A 20447-nucleotide genomic window follows, 5' to 3' on the forward strand; every position below is an offset into this window, starting at 1 on the left:
GGCTGGCACAGCTGGGGAGAAACCAGGGAAAACCTCCATCCCCTTCCTAATTCTGGAGCTGCTGTAGAAAAGCCTTGTCTGCCTACTGGGTGGAATTGTGCTTAGCAAGAACAAAGTCCCTGGGGCTGGATCCTGGGGATCTGCAACGTGTAACAGCTGAATGTGATTCTTGATGCACATCTCAATGACTAGCGTGTGTCATCTCCTGGGCATGCCCGCTCTAAAACGTCAGTAACGGATTGTGGTTTGTGCTCTCTCGCCCCACAGGCAGTGTGAGATAGAAACTGTGAAACAGCTACACGAAGAAACTGCTGGCCAGGCAGAAGCCCTTGGTTTAGAGCTGCAAAAAGCTACAAAGCAGCTTGAGGATGCCAGCAAACAGGTAAGGGACAGTCTAGTTCCTTCTGCGCAGAAAACAAGCGAGCAGATGCAAAAGGCTACGTACAGTGCCTCACTGCTCTTGGGAAAGGAAATCGTATGTTCGGAATGGAGTGCCTCATTGCAAAAGTGGAACCAGCAGAGGAAGTAAAATTTGAGGGGGTGGTGACAACAGTTTGCTGATGAAAGAGGCAGCATTGCATATTTGTGGTGGCTTAAAAAAAAAAAGAAAAAAAACCACCAAAAATAGCTTCCAATACACAGTCCACCCCAATGTAAAAATGCAGAAGTTCAGAGGGAGCTTTATCACTTCCTGAGAAAGAACAGATGCAGTTTGGTTTCATTTACATGAACTGTAGAGGCTCCTTGTGTTAGCCGGGCTGCTCTATTTTTTTTTTTCCTTCCCTTCTTTTTTTCTTAAATATTGTTTTGTGCTTAGGCAGAGGATCAAGTTGAAGCCTTTCACTCTGCTTGTGAGGAAGCCGCGTCCTTGAAATGCAAGTTAGAGGAAGCCATTTCTGAGCAGCAAAAACTCAAGGATGTGAATGCAGCTTTAACAAGCACTTGCCAGTTTCTTCAAGAAAAGGTGGAAGACCAGAAAAGTAAGTAACTACTGGTAGTGTGCCAGCACTTGCTCTTGCATGGGCAGATCCTTTATGGCTTAGTTATGGCAAGGGGGAATAGGACTGATCTGCAGGTTATCAGGAAAAAGGCTCTGTGGATACTCTTTCTTTTTTTATTTCCCTTTCTTTCTATTTTTCCTTCTCCTTTAAAGAGATCTGTAAACACGGAAGCTAGGCTGAGAATCAGGTGGGAATCCTCATGAGTGGGTGCTGGGCTGGACCAAAGCTGCAGAACCTCCTAACAAAATCGCTGGTTGTAGGAGGAAGGGTTAGTAACTCCATGGGTGACACAGGCGCTCCTTTACCAAAGGTGCTGTACCCACACCTAAACAGCCCACCTTATTCCTAACAGAGTCGTCCCTCTTTCTTAAGCTTCCAGTAATAAGTAGACCTGATTTTTATGTTCTGCATGCTGCTTGTATTTGCTTTGTGCTTTTGAATAACTGCATGATGTTAGGCTGGTCTCTTTAGTAGAAAGCAATCGTGTCGCTGCATTGTGCACGTGCAACTCCTGCTACAGAACCATGGAAACTTCATACTACCTCTTGCTCACTTGCTAACATTAATACCTCAAAAGCTTGGGCAATTAAAGAATGCAGGTGGCTTGATTCCAGCACGTGTGGCTTTTTCTTTCCAGAGCCTGGAGTGTGTGTCACATACTTATGGGGGGGGGGTGGAAATTGACTGACTTAAACCTGCTGAACATTTGGTCTCAGGCACGCATTTCTCAGGGCGATGTAGCTGATGCTGAACATACATGTGCGTTCTAAACAACTTTATGTGAAACTCCGATTTGCCTTGTAGGAAAAATTACAGTGGGGACCCTGTGTCTTATCTCTGAGGCGCACCTGTTAAGCACTGATGTGGCAGAAACAGCTCCAGGCTGTGCTTGCTGGCTTCTGAGCAATACTTTGGTGTTGCTCACGTGTGCGTTTTCTCATGTTGCTTCCACGTTTGCTGCTTCCTTCAAACTGTGGGGGTCGGCTTTTTAGCAAGAGGCAACAATGGAAATAGCGTGTCATTTTTTTTCCAACCCTGAATAGACAAAGCTCTTCTGCAAAGTGAGCTAGAGTCAATGAAAAGAGAGAGAACCCCAGGCATGTGGAAGAGACTGGTGCCACTGTGATTCAAAACAAAAAACAAAAAAAATCCCCTCCAACCACACCCCCAGAAAACATCAGCACCCTGAAAACGGCTGAGACATTGACTTTAAATGACTCAAGGTAGCTTGCAGAAATCTCCTTCTGTAAGATAAACCGAAATAAACTGGTAGATGCGGAGAGAAGTTCAAGGCATTATAAAGAACAGGGCTGACAAACACGGAGGGGTCTGAGGGAGGACAATGCTTTATATTGGTTCCTGCGGAAAGCCAGACAGGTCTAGTGCCCCTTCTGACCGAAGGGCTGGGCTGTAGTCTCTTCCCCACCCACCTGCCCCCTCCATTCCTCTCCTTCCTCCCACCCACATGAGAGATGAGAAATGAGGGAACCTGTTGGCCAAGGAAGCCACTTCAACCTAAGTCAGCTTTCTATATTTCAAATGTCTAATCGTGCCTTGCTGCTAGTTACTACAGCCCTCATCCAGTGAAAAAGCTGAACAAGTTACCGAGAGCTTGTCTTCAGCTTTTGCTTGGGCACTGAGGTGACAGTGCTACTGAAATATCCTTCCCCTGCCGTTATCCGCTGTGGTATAAAAGCTACTGTAGGCTTACATCAAGGTAGAAGTCACCAGGCCCTGGCATTACCAAACTTAAACAAAGAATGTTTCTAAATATAATATAAAGCCCAACGATTTTTATTTTATTTTAAACTTCTGTACAGGATGGAAGGACAGATGTGCTTCTTCCAATAAATTGTAACAGTCATCCACTTCCACAGGGAACTGTGGTACCTCAATGCTGACGATGTGGGGAAGCATTTCCCCCCCCTTTATAGCAAGGGGAAACATAACCACAGGGAAGAAAAAGTGCCCAGTGTTTTCTGGAACTTGCAAAACAAAATACATTTTTAAAATTCTCTTTTCCTGTGAAAAACTGCAGTAGGTATAACTAGACTGAAGCGAAGTGCGATGGCTTTGTGACAGGTCGTAGTCGGGTTTAAAGACACTATAACATCTGACTACTTGTTATCAAGTTATAAGGAACCCTGTAAGACTTGTAAATGTCTCTTCGTAGCAACTGTTAATACGCTAAGATGGGAGCTGCTTCAAAGGCAACTCTGCGAATTGCTGTGTCAGGTATGATGCTTGTCTGGTGGCAGAAGAAAAGGTAGGCTTGCACAGGAGGTGCTCTGGTGGAAGGTCATCTACAGCTGGGCTGAACTGCAAGTAATTTGGCCGCATCTGATTTCCTCTTTTCTAACGTGTACATAACTGTGGAGGCAGTAAACTGTATGTACTGATCTGCAAACTATTACTTTCCTTTAGCCTTCTGGGAAAAAAGGGGCTATAACTTACAGGTGTGATGTTGGTCTTCACTGTAAATAATTGCTGGTGATCATATCAAATGGGGCTGGGGGAAGCTTTCCCTCATGCATTGGTGTGACTCGTCCTGCACAAACAGCCCGCTTTTCTACACAAAATCTTGAAAACGAACGTTTAAAATCTTGTAATGAAATGTTTCTCGGTATCCAGCCATTGGAATAGGCAGTGATACGATTACACCTTTGCGCTTTTCTGTGGAAATATGCGGGGAATTGTATAATTCTGGAGTACTTCACTTTGAATAAAAATACTTTCTTCAAGTTTGGAAGGGGGTGGAGGGGGAGACATTGTGGGGAGACTTTTGTTCCCCAGCCGGCTCTGGTAAGGAACACTACAGCTCAGGGTCTGAATGGCTTGGATTTAGCATAGAATAACACCGTATTTATAAAGACAAACAGCAGATCCTAAAATGCACCCTAGGCTGTAACAGGGGCGTCAGAGGAGCAGAATCAAAACTGTGGACTAGCTGCACGTGAATAAAACCTGTATTTGTGCTTAAAGGTCTGCAGAATTAAATGCTGAAAGTAGCAAGGGGAAACAATTGCATGGTTTTCCTGATAGCTGAAAATACTTCAGTTGGAAAGTTAAAATTCCATTTTGCTCATAATCAGTTGTAGTGCTCCTTCTTTTTTTCACTCTTTTTTTTCTTCTACATCTGTCTTCCTTAAACTATTTCTCTATTGCAACAGTGCTGTGCAGAGTTAAAATCTGACTGCAGTCTGCTGCCCACATCAGCTGAGCCGGTAAAAGGGAAGGTAAGTGTGTTTGCTGTGGTCCTTACTGAGCCTGTTAAAATGTGACACTAGCTTTGTTTTTATCTTTTTTTTTATGACCAGATGGAAACAAATAACTTTCCTTGTGAGAAACTTTGCCAAGTTAAACATTCAATAAAAATAACTTGAGATACATATTTACGTATATATGCATGCACACGTATACACACATACAAAAGTACATTCAAAACCTTATCGCAAAACCAGTTCCCTATTGCTTCTGAACAGTCACTGTGACAAAATACAGGTGCTAGGTAAATTGCGTTTTGAGAAGGATCAGGGGCTGAAGATGGGGCTAAATCTTCCAATTTCTTTTCCGTGTGTTTCTTTTTGTCACTCAAGCAACAGTAGGTGAAATGCAGCTGCCCAAGTGCTGCTTCACAAGTTTCCTCCAGCCGCCTTCAGATGACATGTCTTCAGAACTAAACAGCAAGCAAGCCATGTGTATCTGGGGGCAGGGGATGTGGGGGCAGTGCTTTGTCTCCGTGCAGCTGAGCTGGAGCTGCCCCCCCTGCTCCCGCTGGTGGAAACCTGACCTGTGTAGAAAGTGTTGGACACTGAACAAATATTCCCCTTCTTGGTCTGTCTAGTTGGCTTGGCTTCCCTGAAAGGGTGTTCAGACTTTGGTTGGTTTATTTTTTATTTTTTTTTTGAATGGGGTTTGATCGTTTGTTGGGGCATTTCTTGATGTTTGGGTTTTTGTTCTCCTGTCCTGCTGCTCATCTTATCTGGTTTCATAGTATCTAGTTCCAGACCTAGCTTGAACCATGGTCTATTGCAAATGTAAAAGTTGAATTATTCTACCTCTTACTGCGTCTGCTCTGTCTGTTTAGGATATGAGCTTTTCTAGACGAAAAAGCGACAGATGATGTATTTGTATAACTGTTAGCGTGACATTATGCAGGTGCAACTGTGTGTGGGGGGGAGTTGGTGGCATTAATGTATTCAGCGTGATTGAAAAACAGCAGCGCTTTCTATTTTTCAATTAGCAGCTCCATTGCTCGAAACGACTGTGGAGTGAAGGACCCCCCTTGTGCACTGAACTTCCCAGGACACTGTCCTCAGGTACTTCATACTGGCGTGGTACGCTTCTGCTAGGTAAGACCTGGTGGTGTTGGCCATTTTTCTGTCTCTCTCCTAAAACATAGGAAGAGTTCAATAGGTAGCATAGAACAGCATCACTAGTGCTTAACGTGCTGGAAAATCTATTGTTGGCTTGAGCCTATTTTTGCATGTAATACATAATCATAATGTTTGCAATTAATGGCCTGAAAAGGTGACTGCCTGTCAACCTAACAGGAGTCCCCAAAAGCTTAAGGAATGGTATAAATCGTACATCCAAGTATAGTCCTGACGCAGTCTGGATCGAGAGGGCTTGGGTTACGTTCTTCCCATGCATCCTGTTGACTGGCACAGGCTGAGATAGCAAATGATGTCCTCCTCCTTTCCTACTGAGCTGAGGTCAGGCCTGGTTTAAATACTTTAACAAGTAACATAGCTGCTGAGAATCAAATAGTCATATTGGTTGCTTTCTCCGGCATTCATAAGCTCTTCGTACTTCCCTGTACCTCTCGAGCTTTACAAATATTAAAAGCAACCACTGAGAGATATGCATTGCAGGGCCACATTGCAGGCCCACAGAGTGCATTTGGGAATTTACAGACAAAGCGTCTCTTCCAGGATAAGCTGGTACAACACAGTGTCTATTCTCGCGCAAACTGTAAAATGCTCAAATGTACCTCTGTACCATACTGGGGGAAATGGAAGACCTTGTCTGACTGCACACGCTGTGTATAAAAGCACTCTGCTGCTCTGAAAGGGCTAACTCGGAGTGTTCTTGCAACTTGGTGTAATATCACGATCTAGCCACAAACAAGGCAGGTACTCTTGGCTTGTGCCAATCAAGTATTGATACAAATAAAAAAAAAATAAATCTGTTTCTCAGCCCTCTCTGTCACACAAATCAATTCACAACAAAGCTGTTCTATAACCTACTGATGGAAAATCCCCGGGTGCTGCAGATTCTCCATCTACAAAATATGTTAATGCCACGTAACCTAACCCTTTCATACCAAGACAGAAGCTGCTGTATTATAGATCGGTATTTGCTCGGTCTGCTCTCTGATTATTTTAGACTTTGTCAAAAGTTGATAGGGGACTAAATCCATCTTTGCCGATGACTGTCACTCTTTGCACTTGTCCCTCTTAACAGATGCTCTGACCTTGGAAACCTCATGCCCAAATAACTCTCCTGTGCACAGCTGGGATCGGCCTTGCGGACAGAGCTCTGGCATCCACACGGTTGGAAGCTGCGATCTGGGACACGCGTCCACTTCAGATGTGATGTCAGCAGGGTGCAAGTAAGAGGGTAGAATGAACTCTTTGGGGCGAAGGGTGGAAGAGTCCACGGGATCTAGCAGGCTCCAAGGGAACGCTGCATCCCTGACACGTGCTGAGTTCAACAGTGGGGCATCTCTTGTAGGAAGTGCTGGATGCTCGGTGGTCAGCTGGTGGAGTTATGGGGTAACACTTTGCTTCTATTAACCAAAGTAAAATTAAAACTTCTTACTGAAACTGTTGGTATGACCACCAGCCAAATGCAGGGATGCTGTTTCCATTTCATGCTGGAGAACTGAGGCACGGTGTAGACGCTTTTGTATCTACTTCCAGTGTTTAACTCGCACCTGCCACGTCCATTTAGGAGCCAAAATCCTATTGGCTTTGAGGAATCACGCTTATTTTTTTTATTTTTTTGCAAAGCTTAGAGCAGGAGTTCTGAGGTCTTTGCTTATCAAGCTGCCTCCTTATTTGAGTTCAAATTGAGATTGAACTGCTTGAGATTACGAAAGCTAGCTGACTGTTGTTGGTGAATATTTTAAGATAGGGATGTTCCTGAAGATGCAGAGGCAGGCAGTCTGCAGCAAGACTCGGCAGCTCTTGAAGCTTTTGCCACCAGTTTTCTATAAAACCGTGCAGCGTGGAGGAGGCTGGGAGAAGGACTGGTGGTGGTTCTTGCTGCTTGGGGGAGGACGGATTGATGTTAGTGATGAATTTGTCTTTTTCCGAGAGGCCAGCTGCCTGGCTATACAGATAGTGTTGTTATGTGCTTAAGGAAAAAGGGCATTGTGTCTCCCTGTTGTTTGGGCAATAGGCAAATAAAATGTGTATTGCCAGGTGGAAAACATGCCCTGCTGGTAACTATACTGATGCAGACCTTCCTGTTTCCATTACAACGATGGACTCTTCGCTTACTGAGGTGAGTGCTGTCTCTGATTCTTGAGATGTGGTGTTGAACGGGTTCAAGCATTTAGTGCCTTACTCTGGCCCAGATCCAGACTAAGCAGCTATAAATTGGCACTGGTCCAAGGTGAACGGGGCGGGCATCAGCCAGCAGGGTGCTGTTGGCATATTGTTCTGTGTGGGGTAGTCCCTTCTGGAATACTGTACCTGTACACCCAAATGCTGTCTTGATGGTCACGTGCATCTGGGTCACGCTTTTAGCCTGGGGGAGTATTTTAAATGTTGTTTCAAGGCTTGAGACTGCTGTTTAGGCAGTAATACTCAGATCTGGCAGGGAAGTCTGAGTGATTTTGCTCTCTTTATCCACCTGCAAGAAACCACAGGACGTTTTAGTCATGAATGCTGCCTTTCTCTGTGCTTTCTCCCGTGGCTGCCATGTAACAGCTGAAAAGTGACATCTTTGCTGTACGAAAACTTCCCTTCAGCTGGTGTGCCTAGATACGCCTTCGCTGCTGTATTGAATCCTGCATCTACGGCTTGAGCTGTCAGTTGGCTTTCTCATGGCAACAGCAAGACGAGCTGCAGCTCAGCACACCTACTCGTGCTCGGTGCCACAGCACTCGCTATTGAAATCTAGACCTCAGCCCTGCCACGAAGGGCTTCTAATTAACTTTACAAACTCCAGCGTTGGCCTTGGTGTTGATGATGGGAGAGTATTGGTCGGTGGTTTCTGTGAACCTGGAAATAACCTTTGCCAGGCTACTGAGCTGGCACCCTCAGACCTACCCCAGCTGGTGTGTGGTACCTGGAAGTGCAGCAGTGGTGCAGTTGTAGCAGTGAATCAAGGCAGAAAGTGTAGTGAGGGGAAAAAGCGAGAGCGATGGGGACTGCCTGTGGTTTTGGCATGCTGGTCAGTTGGGGTAAAGCAGGCGAGGAACTCCTACCTTATGCTGCTACTACTTAAGCTACCTTAAAGAGGATAATCTCGAGGGCTCTGGCTTTCTCCAGTACTTCTGGAAAGTCCCGACCTTGCAAAGTTATGTGAAATGCCTGTGCTTTATTGCTCTGGAGCTTTCTGTAACTCCAGCTGGGCTCAGAGATGTCATTTTCCATTTTTGCTTTTTTAATATAAAATTTCCATGTGAATATTCTTGAGGGGGAAAATCAAAACGTTAAAGCTTGCCCCAGAGAAAAGGCAAATGGGCTCTGTCCAGTATCTGTTCTAAAAACTGTGACGTGCAGCAAAATTTGAATATCCTTGTTTAATAGGAAAAGTCTCCCTAGGTTGTTCTTTTATTACACTGTGGTGGTGGATGTCTTTGAGCAGATCAAGCCCTTCAGCATGTAAGTAACTCAAATTATTTTGTAAAAGCGATGTCACTGTAGGAGTTCAGGGGCTATTTATTAAAGGATCTCTTGTGAAGCCTGGGCTTTTTATACTTGTTTTGCTCTATAAATGTGAAAGTCGTATCACAGTCTAAAAACCAGATGATAGGCCTTCCAAATGTTAATGCTTGTTTGGGAGGAGTTATACAAATTCTGGCCACAGTCTTGTCTGTTGTGATAGAGGATCTTTGGATTATTATGCTAATCGAAGGGACGGAGTGGGGGGGAAAGTGATTAGGATTGTAGCGCAGGATCATCCTTGACACAATCCTTTTATTAGGAAGAAGAGTCATTCTCTGATGCCCTGTGCAACAGGTTTAATTAGGAAATCTAGAATGTCAGGGGTTTGGTGGTTGTTGTGTCTCTTTAAATGTACACTGTGAGCTCCAATCCGTGGGAGCTCACAATCCTGATAAGTCAGTATGGGGTTTTCAAAGCTGAACTGAGGGGTTTCCTTCATTTCAAACAGGAACTGGGGAGGGAGAGGGCATGTAGAATAACGCATTGCTTTAGTCGGTTCCAGGTGATGCAAGGATGTTTGTTTGTTGGGGTGGTGTGTGTGTGTGTTTTAAAAGCCCTTTAGATTTCTCTTGTTTTCATTCCAACATGCTGTTCATTTCCACCTTTTCCTTCCCCAAAACTCCTGTAGACCTAATGGCCTGAACAAAGCAAATGCAATGCTGTATTTCCTTAAGCTTAATAGAGAATTCAAATAAGAATAAAAATAGCCTGGATTTGCATTAGAGGAAACATCTGACTGGCTGGGGCAAGGCTCTGTGAGTGCAGTCAAGGTCTGATGGGTGGAGGAATGGAGAGGAGAGAGAAGGCCCTTACTGATGCTGGGAGCAATTGGTTGCTCTTAGAAGTGCCTGGGGGCCCTTGGTCACCTCCCCTTCAACTTCCCTGTGTTTCCTGGGACCTCTGAGGATGTTTGAGGAGGAAGGGAACATACCATATCATGGATGATCAGTTGCTGATATGGTTTTTCTGTTGTGTCCTCCCCTCCCCCTGTTTCAAAAGTGCTCTTGGAGGCTTGATATGTAGGGAGCTACACAAAGGTGGCTAGTCTCAAGCCTTCTGTGCTTGGAGATAAGGTTTGGGGTGTTGGTTTTTTTTTCTATTCAGCGCTCCTCTTCAGCAGTGGTTGGAGTTCATTGCTAGTCATTACTGACTTAACCCTTCAAACTTCTGGTTTACCCTGTATTTTCACCCACAAAGAGAGACCAATCTATCAGTTGAATAAGCGAGCTGGAGTTTTCCAGGGTGAAATGAGGAAGAGGGATATTTCCCGTTCAGTACCTCCCTTGCCATATTAAAAGACTTAAGAGGATGTTGGTTTTGTCTGTGACGTGGCAAGACTGGGGTCCAGAACCCCACGCTGCAGTAGCTAAAGGAACGTGAGCAAAACTACATACTAGCCTTTAGCTGCTGAATTCCTCTCCGCTGTTTGCGTATGAAGGAGGAGGCCTGAAGCCTTCTGAACTGGTTAGGTAATTATTATATACAATATTGGAAACAAGTGTCATTCAGAGACACATGCAGAAACATACAACGCAACGTGCAACTTTACTGTGTTCCAAATCACCTGCTCAGTTGAGCTGTTGCTATTAATGGTTATTTGTTACCTAAACGAGTCTGACATCTATAGCTGAGCGATGCTCCGTGCACCTCACTTGTGCGGTTTGAGGTCAAGGCTTTGAAAATGGATATACCCTCATGCGCAGCAGTAAGATGGAACAGTAAATACGGTAACACGTATGTTGGTTGTTTTGAAATTGTACGTTAGAAGCAAAACATGAGGTCAGGAACCGAAATGCATCTCTAGGGGTGATATTCCTGAGATGAGATTTCTTCAGAAACATAGTTATTATTCCTAATGATGATAACGTGCTAAGCTGCGTCCTGTATGTATGGCTGGCTTTAGACCAGCAGGCGAATCTGCATGCACTTACCATCTAGTTCTTCACTGCTGAAATAATTTAGGCACAGCTGGGGGAATTGTGAAAACTTTGACATACAAATCTTTGACTCACGTGGCAAACCTTTACCTGATACTAACTCTGCTCTCTTTCCACCTCAAGATCGACAGTGCAGAGCCAACGTTACCAGCCAGTCTGATCCCATCCAGGTCAGATTTTGTGCAAGCTTTTGAAAGCCTTTATCAAGGTTATATAATCCGGATGAGTATCTGAAAGAATTTTGTTTTGGCAGTGATCACTTAACGTCACCCCGAGAAGTTCTTACATCCTCTTTGGAAAGCACTGCCCCAGTAACAGGTAAGACCTTAACTTGGGGTGCAGATGTGTGAATTTTTTGCGCTGAAAATCTTGGAAATGGATATGCTTAAGTCTGCACAGTTACTGAACAGTAAGAGCCCTGTCTTCTCTTGCCTGACATTATAGCCTGCCCTGTGATGGAGGAAAAATCACCCAAGTGCTCACGTGAAAAAGAGGAAGATGTGCCAACTTCCGTAGCAGTGGAGAAAAACAACAACAAGGATCCGGCTGGTCCCGTGTCAGGTACGGTAACTGCTGCAGCTCACACGGTGAGAAAATAGCTTGCTTCCAGTACATCTTTGAAGTGAGGAAGTCGAATTAAAAAAAAAACAAAACAAACAACCCAACTTAATGACGATTTGTGAATTTCTGCGTTTGCAAATACATTTTCCCGCAAGTACTCTCAGCCCTCCTTGAAACTCTGAGTAGCAGTAAGGCTTTACCTACTTACAGGTGGCCACAGTGGCCTACAGCACTGCAAGAATTAAATGTGAAATAACTTAGTGAAGTCTTGATGCTTGCTTAGCTGGCAGAACGCTGTGTGGGTACTAAACCCTAGGAAGTTTTGGGAGGAAATAAAAAAAATAGAATGTTTTCATGGTTTTAAAGTTTGGTGATGCATAGCTAGACTAAATAATGCTTTCCTCTCTTTCAAATCTGATGCTCAGTGTGTAAGAAGCTGGGATGGCTCAAGAAGAGAGAGATGAGGGTAGAGGCTTTGTGTATGGTTCTGTCTTTGCTATAGCTGTAAACACCCAGAAGAATTAATCTTATCAGATCCAATGGTGCTTCTTTAAGTTAAAAACTAAAAGCAAAACAAAACTGGAGTACACGTTACAGGGTGTATTTAAGCTATTTTTAAAAAAGCTTGTCTGAATAAGTAGTACAGGATACACGTGCGTGCTTGTTTGTAACCTTTTTTTTAAACCTTTATCTAAATATAAGACTTCTTGTTTGGTTTTGTTTCTTTCTTTAGTACTATCTTTCTGACATCTAATTCAGTCCCCTCACTTAAGCATATTTTCTTTCTAGCAGTTTCCCTCTGCAGTTAATTTTCATTTGTGGTCTAGGTGCCTTTGGCAAAAAGGAAACATATGCAAAACAGATCAGAAAGAGTCCAAAGAGCTTTAAAGTCTGAGATCCTGCTGCCTGTTGTACATCTCTGAATAGAAAGTGTTTCTAGTGTAAGAACAGAGGCAGTGATGAATCTCCACTTGTGGTTTTTGCTAGTACCACGCAATGTCTTCTAAAGGTGCTTGGGAGCCAGGTCAGATAGGTAGGGCTGCTGCAAAAATCAGCAGGGACAAAAGGGAAGAGCTAAAGCAAGAGGATGTTGTTCATGTGAAGGCTGAAAAAAGAAAGCACTTCAAACCTGAAGGTTTGGTTGGGTTTTTTCTTGTGCCGTTTCTTCGGCTTGCATCTGTGTGGGGGTGTGCGTATGACTACATAAAGAGAGAAAAAGGGAAAAAAAAATAAATCTAGATGTTCTAAAAGGTATAAATAGCGGAGTTACTGCTATGCAAGAAGTTAGTGTGACTCTCAGACTTTCTTCAGTTTCTTAAATGTTTTCCTTTTTAAAATCTTTTTAATAGCTGTCTCTGGGGAGGTCATTTTTGTGGTCCTTGAAAGTCTGTGTTGTATTGGAACTGGCAACACCAGTTCCCAAACTTAGCAGGAACTTCATTACCTCTCTTCTGGTAATGAAACTTCAAAGAGAGTTCCCTTCTTGGCTCTATCAGCACCCTGCTAGTTCAGTTTTGAGGTACAAAGCACAGTCCAAGGGTCAGACTATGTTCGAAGCTTACCCGAAATACCACAACAGTGTGCATTTCATGACCTGGTGATGCTCAAGCTCCTCTAACAGCAGCTGAAGCAGCATCAATTTCTCCCCTTCATCTGATATTCCATAGTATGAAAGAAGAGAATTGCAAATACTCATCGCTTTTCCTGTTAGTTTGAGCATGGGAATTTTTTTTATGTATTCCTGTGCTTATAGAATTCCCAATAAAAATTAATTATAAACTGCCTCTTTAAATAGCAAACAGACCAAAAAAAATCCCTTGCTGGTAGCAAAATAATGAAACTCATTTAACCAAGGGAATATTACTGTAACTCTTGCAACTTCAACTAGAGCAACTACAACCAGGAATAATAGTCTCACTTATTCATATATTAACACTTCTTATAGGGATATTTTTTTTTTAAGCCAAACGTAACTGTCATCACACTTCTTCCTTTATGTCTTTATAGTGTTCTCTGCTGCTGCCTCTCCTCCTTAATGCCCTCTCCTGGAGTTTCCTGCAATTTCTTTTAACCTGTTGGTCCGTGGCTAGTACACTGGGTGTGGGAGGCTTGTTTTGTCCCTTTTCGTTATATTTGGTTTTGGAAATGTTTCTCCCCAGGAGCGCATCTGACCGAGAAGGAAATCTACCCTGTGGTGGAAGAACACAAAACCACACTTCAAAACGTTTTAAAGCAAGACTCGGTAAGAGTCCTAGTAACAGGTTTGGCTGAGCAGTGACAAAGAAAAACACTGCAGGAGGGGACAGGCCCCCCCAGTGGTGTTGTGTCTGTTCCCTTGCTATAACTCCTCTCTGATATGCTTTTTTAGAAGGTGGATCAGGAAAAGAAAAATAATAAAGAGCAGAGTGAAGAAGCACCGGCTGTGGTTCCCAGTAGGAAAGGTAAGAGGCTTTTGCTGAACACATTTGTGTAACTCACAGGAGCGCGTGCCTTGGTGACCTGTGTCAGGCGCCGTGTAAAGAGGTGCGGAGAGCTGCCTGCCCCACACCGATTATTACGAGGGGACTTTGTGAGGGTGCAGTTAGGGACCAAAATGGATTAGCAGTGATGAGAGGGAAGATGTTATCATGCAAAACCTGCTTCTCTGAGTTCTACAGACACTCATCTAACCAGCTCCTTCTTTTCTCTAGACAAGAGGGAAAATTTTCTTTTGGAGTTGCAAAGGAGCTGGGATATGTGAAACAGTTCTGATGTGCCTGCCCTCCCCAAAGTTTTCTAGAGCTAGAGTTTGGGGTAATATGATACAGACGAGGAGGCTGATGTTTCTACTTAACTGTGTGCTTAGACATCTCTACTCTTCTGATCACCTCGCCTTTTGCCTTTGGAGCTAACTGAAAGTTAGTGATGTAGCGAGTCGGGTAACCTCCTGAACCCATGGGCTGGGGACTTAAAGCAAAACCTGTAATTGTCCATTCCTATTCTAATTAAATGCTGGTGGAAGCCAACTAAACAACTAACTTTTGGGGCTATGTACAAGTGACAGAGCTGTGCTGTCTTACCGATGCTAATCCTAATGTACTCTGAAGTGCATGTTTTTTTATTGGCAAGAGCTTAACACTGGAAATGTTTAACAGTGCTTTCTGTTGGAGCTTAAGACTCTTACAAGCTGGTTTTGGGAAGCTGTTTTTTCACTTTAGTTTGAGAACTTTTTTTTTCTCTTTCCTCAGGGAGTTCACCCTCTGTAGGCGGCGTGAAGGGAGATAAATCAAAGCAAAATGAACCGTAAGTGTGCTGACTTTCACTGATCACCTGCAGGCATGAATTTAAAGCTACAGTCTGTTACATGATTGCTTCTTCTTATCCTACAGTGAGTCTCCTAATGAGAAAGAAGTGGAGGTAAGTCTTGACCCCTTGCATCCTTAAATATCTCAGACAATAGAAGGATCTTGTAGATAAACCCTGATTTGATAAGTAGTCCTATATAAAACAACGACACTGAGTAGCTTAGACTGGATGTATTTCTGTAACTTGTCTTCCGAGATCTGTCTTTCCCATCCCAATGGAAATTTTGCATGGGATGGGAAAAGGTGCCAACCTGTAAAACTGAACAAAAGATTTCTCACTACTAAAAATTTTGTTTGCAAGCTTGAAGGAGCGTAGCTGTGACCTCCTCTCGGGCAGAATGTGCTGATTTAAGACAGTTTTGTCAAAAGACACAGATGGCACACTGTGTGCTGCCAAGATATCACCTATTCTGGCTACAGACGGGAAGACTGGCTTTGCTGTATGTGCTTTCTCTTCCGTATCTCTCCTGTAACTTTGTTTGTGGGGTATGGTCCCAAATGTCACGTCAGTATCCAAATCTACTTGAAAAGCTTCTGCATAACTTGGATTATTCTGATATCTTTTCTTCTCCCGAAACAGGCTGAATTTCTGAGGTTGTCTTTAGGTTTTAAATGTGACTTGTTTACCTTGGACAAGAGAGTGAGGCTTGAAGAAAGGTCCCGAGACTTAGCTGAAGAAAACTTGAAAAAGGAGATCACGAATGCTCTAAAGATGTTAGAGGTTAGTGTTGGCCAGGGCTGGTAGGGTGGATGGGATGAACGATTGTGAAAGTGTCTCTCTCCTGCTCTTTTTTTTTTTAGGGTGTGTGTAATACATTATAAGCAAATCTGAACGAACTTCTGAAGTGATGCATTTGAAATATGAGAGACAGCATTTGAGGGGTAGCCTTCATCTGAGTGTGCTCAGGCAGCGGGTAGCTTTTCTGTTGCCCAGGTGTCAGGCGAGAACCCCTGTCTTCAGATGATTTTATCCTAGATAAGCTGAAGTCTTTGCCCACTGAAGGTCTATATCAAGTTACACTGATCGAGGATGTTGGATGCTGATCTTATAACTGTGCGGGCCTGAACGCAACCCCTCAGTGTCATCAGTTGGCTTCACCCTTCTTTCTCTACTGAGTTAACCCTTCTCTTGCTAATAGTAGCTCACAGTTTTTCTTACCAATATGCCTCTTAGGCTTTAGTTCCTTTGTGTGAAGAAGATAACCAAGCGCAGGAAATCATTAAGAAGCTGCAGAAAAGCTTGCAGTTCCTTGGCCAGTATGCAGCCCGAGTTGCCAGTAGAGCAGAGATGTTGGGAGCTATTAATCAGGTAACTGTTTCCATGTAAATGTATTTTGTACAACGCTAAAAACTTCTAGATGTCAAGGGATACCTGTATCTGTTTGCCAGGCATCCAATTCCAGAATAAGATTCGGGAATCTCGTGTATGTAATGAAAACTGACCAGTACAGTTTAGTCCCAGCTTTCTCTTCTTGGATCTGTTTGTGGCACTGTGAGAGCAGCTACATTGCATTAGCACTGTGCAAAAACACACAACAGACTAAAAAAAAAAAACAAAACAACAAAACAAAAACAAAAAAGCAACCAAGCAAAAATTCAAGAATGAACTTTGCATCAGAGGGATGCAAAGTACAGCAGAGAGCACAAGAACACAATGCGGTAACAATAATCTTGATGCTCTAATGGTAATTCTGTGCCTTACAGAAAAAGTAGCTAATAAGCTAAATCTATGGAAACTTACAAAGAACTACCCAAATGTTATGTGTAATTGTGTAAAATGCCAAAGAACAGCATGAAAATATGACTTGGCAATACTAGCAAATGCGTGGTGGCAGCTGAGACTGTAGATCAGAGAAAGAGATGAGGAGGAGTTGTAAGGGCTCAGAAAATGAAGACTAATTTATGTTAGGATACGGGTAATCACTGAAGAAGTGAGACTTGTGTAAATTGGGCATGTGTTGAGAGATGAGTTGTAGTGCAACTTTTGAAAGGGTGGACAAAAATGAGAGGATGTTGCATCACAGTGATGCAAGATGAGAGTAGATGGTTGGGGGGGGGAGTAAAAAATCTTAAAATCTAAACACGATGCAATTCCTCAGAGCCAATTCTTTTTCTCTGCTGCTGTTACACTCACTCTGTTAGGAGAGCCGTGTCAGCAAGGCTGTGGAAGTAATGATTCAACACGTGGAAAACCTGAAGCGCATGTACACAAAAGAACATGCAGAACTTGAGGAGCTGAAACAGGTCCTGCTCCAGAACGAGAGATCCTTTAGTTCTCTTGGAGATCGAGGTAACTAAGAAAAGCTGCTTCATCCTTCCTCCTCCTAGCACCTGCCAGATAGGCCCTTAACTAATCGTGGGTGGAGGGGTTGTGTGAGTGTTGTATCTCCTTTCCTACAAACAGACGAAAAATTAGCAATTTACTAATGGCATTGGAAACAACTCTGCGAAATTAGATGTGCATGTACCCTGCCATGAATCTCAGGGTGGGGGAAACGTTGCAAGTACGCAGTAGCGTTCTGGCTTTTAGAAAAGTGTGTTGTGCGTGGTGGTGATGATAATCCTTGTGAGCAGTAGATTTGGGTGCTCGCTCACACTGGAGGATTCCCAGTAGCTATTTCTAGGTAGCTGAGCTCTGAGTGATCTTTACAGATGGTTCCTGCTCTTTTCTAAATACAAATTAGACTCCTTAAGTGCAGGTGCTCTGAATTCTGTCCCCCCCTAAGCAGATGGTACAGTGGTCAGGTTTTCAGATGGCACTGAGCACTTGTGTCTTTGCTAGGAGAAGTATTAAATTCTTCTGAAAAATAGAGGATGCATTTTAAAAACCGAAAGGGCAGTTTTACAAACTGGTAAAATCCTCACAGGAGCCTTCTTGATCACAGACTGTTCCTGACTGGAAGAGATCGTCCTGTAACAGGACACTGCCGTGATCATAGAAGAACACATTCAGTGATAGCAACAGAAATTGATGCTTGTAGAGGAGGTATAATGTGTGAATATTATTAACTTACCTAATGAAATAGAAAGCTTTTTCCTGAAATCTTATTTCTGCTTTCTGAGAGTACTCAGATACGTTCTTCACTTAAACAGACACTGCAAAAAGTCAGACCTTTAGTTTAAAAAAAAAAAAAGTCACTGCATCCTGTAAGCCTTTCTGATGTTTGATCTCTTCACAGATGAATCTACGAATAAAAAGCTACCAAATTCTTTTAACTTTAAGGTAATGGCTCTCTCAGCCTAACATGAAATCTTAAGTGTGTGTGTGTGTTTATGTGTTTTTCTTCGCTTTTGTCACATGCTGGTGCTCTGCTACATGCTTGACTTGGTGGTTTTCTGTCTCAAATATGGCTGATGTCATCAAACATGAGGATGTATTTCCAATCACCCCCACCAACCCAAGGGAACTGCATGTGGTCCCACTTAGAAGACGAAGCCATCACAGAAGCCGAAATGGCTGTGCTCTCATGCTACGGTTAAGAAATACTGTTTATGTACGGTTCTCTCATCAGGGCTACAGGGGAAGGGTTTAGCACACAGAGATGGAAAAAAAACATAGGAGCAATTCAAATTGCCTGCAGGAATTTCTGTGAGCACCATTAGAGGAATTTAGGCACATTAAATTTTGGTATTTTGCCAGAAGCTGTGCAGCCAGCCTCACTTCAGATGCTTAGTGGAAGAAAAGCAGTTCATGTGGAAAGACACTGCTTTAAAGAACATGGTTTGGGCTGTGCTTATGATTTCGTTCGTCTTTGTGTGCCACTTCAGGCCAAGTATCCCCATCTAGTTTTCTATTCAGTTTGTATAAAAATAGATGGTATTTTATGTGATCAGTGAGTAATCCGGTCATTCCTTGATAGAGTCAGTAATGCCTCTTATTTGTATAGCCATCATCATCCCTACGAAGAGTTAGCATTGCAGCGTTGCCTAGGAGTGTTGGAAATGCAGGTATTGGGTTGCCGCTGGTAAGTAAGGGCTCCCGGAGGGCGAGGTGTTTTACCTTCTCAAAACTGGCTGGGCTGAAGTGTGAAAATGCCGGTGCAGTAAGTGTGTCAAACTTCTTCTCCAGGCCCAACTCCACGAACCTGATGGCGATGAACAGAGCGATAAGTTCAACAGGAGATCAAGCAGTTGGTAAAGTTGCTTGGGCCTTTGCCTTTGAAAAGGCTTAAATACTTTTCAACTCTAACTGTGGCTGTATTAAGCACCTTATAGAGCATCTTGTGGTGTAATAATGTTTAGGCTACACCTCTCACATTAGTTTTATATGCTTCAATAGGTCAAGAGCCTTTGACTAAATGTTACGCTCTTCTTTTTTTTTTTTTTTTTAATTGATGGTTGAGAGTTTAAAAAAACCTACCTCGACTTTCTTGGTTTAGAACTAAAATATGAAATGTAGGCAGCTGGCATCAATGGATCTGGGTGTTTTGTTTTGTGGGGTTTTTTGGGAGTTGTGGTGTGTTTTGGGTGGGTGGGTTGGTTGTTTGTTTTTAAAAAAGAGGAATCCTAGTTTCAGGCAACTAATTTTGAAATGTACTTGCCTAATCCCTACCCAAATGAGTAGGCCTCTGCTGAATTTCTAATTTCCTGCTCTGATGGGGAAATTAAGGCAAATGTCTTCAAAATATGACAGGGGGCGACTGGGAGCAAAGCAAAATGAGAAGCGTCCTTCACTACAGCGGTTCATTAGCGCGTATTCTTGGGCGGAGTACGGAGATGAACATCCTGAAACAAAGTAAGTTCAACAGCAACCTTCTGTGAGGTGTGTGTACAGGGTTGGTTGGTTTGTTGTTAATGAACTCTTAACTGTCCACTGCCTGACAAGGGCTATAAAGTCAAGCTATTGTGATCCTGTCAAACAATGCTTGACGGAAAACCTTTGGAACTGTTGATGCTTGCTTACAGACATGAGCAGTTGGAATCACCTGCTGAAGCACAAGAAGAACTGTCAAGGAAGGAAAGTGTCTCTGAAAAAGGAAAATATTCATCAAAATGGAACCTAGAGTCAGTGTAAGTTTTTTCTCATGTCATCATGAGGTAAAGCAGTGTCTGGGTGGTGGACATGGGACGAGGAAGCAAAGCAGTAGCTCTGGTTTGCTTGTTAATGCTGACTTCTTAAACAAACCAAGTGTAAATGAGTAATGTCACATGCCAGAGACTTGCTCGCTCCACCAGGGATTCATAACTAATCCTAAATGGTGAGGTAAAGAGGAGCCTCATGCTATGATCCCACCTCTTCCGGTTACACTGTGATAGCGGTTATAGCTGGGACGCTGGGTCATGCTAACATGTACTCTTGTAGGGTACAAGGGTTTGAGGCCTGTGCAAAACTTAACAGCAGCTTTGGCACACACTGAGACGTGAGTAGTTATCAAGATTAACTCCGGACTGACTATTCCAGCAAATTTATTGGAATATCTCAAGTCCTAAACAAGTATCCCTTGGAAGCCCCTAGCAGGAAAGGAGGTCTGCTTCCTCTGCAGAGAAACTGATTTTTCCGTATGAATGTCCTATGCTAAGCCTCTGCTGTGAGTATTCCTGATCAAGGGAGAGATGAGACAATTATGCTAGTGTGTAAAACTGAGAAGACAGCAAGAACAAATATATTTTTTTCTATTGTTTGATAAAGCACGGAGGTATCCAATGACATGCAAGGTCTAGGATTTGGATAGTCAGTGAGGGTAAGACTTCTCCAGAACCTCA

At 43.3% G+C, this 20447-nt stretch overlaps 1 protein-coding gene across 14 annotated transcripts in view; it reads left to right on the forward strand.

The window, feature by feature from the left end:
• Window positions 1–20447, forward strand: part of IRAG2 (inositol 1,4,5-triphosphate receptor associated 2) — a 43239-nt gene that overhangs the window by 21029 nt on the left and 1763 nt on the right. For 3 of the 14 annotated variants that reach the window (XM_074586930.1, XM_074586940.1, XM_074586936.1), the window contains exons 18-39: window positions 268–382; window positions 818–980; window positions 3175–3236; window positions 4172–4237; window positions 5245–5353; window positions 6468–6615; window positions 7430–7511; window positions 10963–11009; window positions 11093–11157; window positions 11284–11400; window positions 13560–13642; window positions 13769–13841; window positions 14628–14682; window positions 14769–14796; window positions 15325–15465; window positions 15919–16053; window positions 16887–17034; window positions 17924–17967; window positions 18632–18709; window positions 18814–18878; window positions 19378–19479; window positions 19650–19754. In XM_074586930.1, the coding sequence (XP_074443031.1) occupies window positions 268–382; window positions 818–980; window positions 3175–3236; window positions 4172–4237; window positions 5245–5353; window positions 6468–6615; window positions 7430–7511; window positions 10963–11009; window positions 11093–11157; window positions 11284–11400; window positions 13560–13642; window positions 13769–13841; window positions 14628–14682; window positions 14769–14796; window positions 15325–15465; window positions 15919–16053; window positions 16887–17034; window positions 17924–17967; window positions 18632–18709; window positions 18814–18878; window positions 19378–19479; window positions 19650–19754 (2031 nt within the window). Of the gene's footprint in view, window positions 1–54; window positions 383–425; window positions 981–3174; window positions 3237–4171; window positions 4238–5244; window positions 5354–6467; window positions 6616–7429; window positions 7512–10962; window positions 11010–11092; window positions 11158–11283; window positions 11401–13559; window positions 13643–13768; window positions 13842–14627; window positions 14683–14768; window positions 14797–15324; window positions 15466–15918; window positions 16054–16886; window positions 17035–17923; window positions 17968–18631; window positions 18710–18813; window positions 18879–19377; window positions 19480–19649; window positions 19755–20447 lie in introns of those variants that run through there. The other 11 variants (XM_074586941.1, XM_074586942.1, XM_074586947.1 and 8 more) reach the window with 11 other exon arrangements.

Source organism: Larus michahellis, chromosome 1 (genome assembly GCF_964199755.1).
Source record: "Larus michahellis chromosome 1, bLarMic1.1, whole genome shotgun sequence".
NCBI classification, from domain to species: domain Eukaryota; kingdom Metazoa; phylum Chordata; class Aves; order Charadriiformes; family Laridae; genus Larus; species Larus michahellis.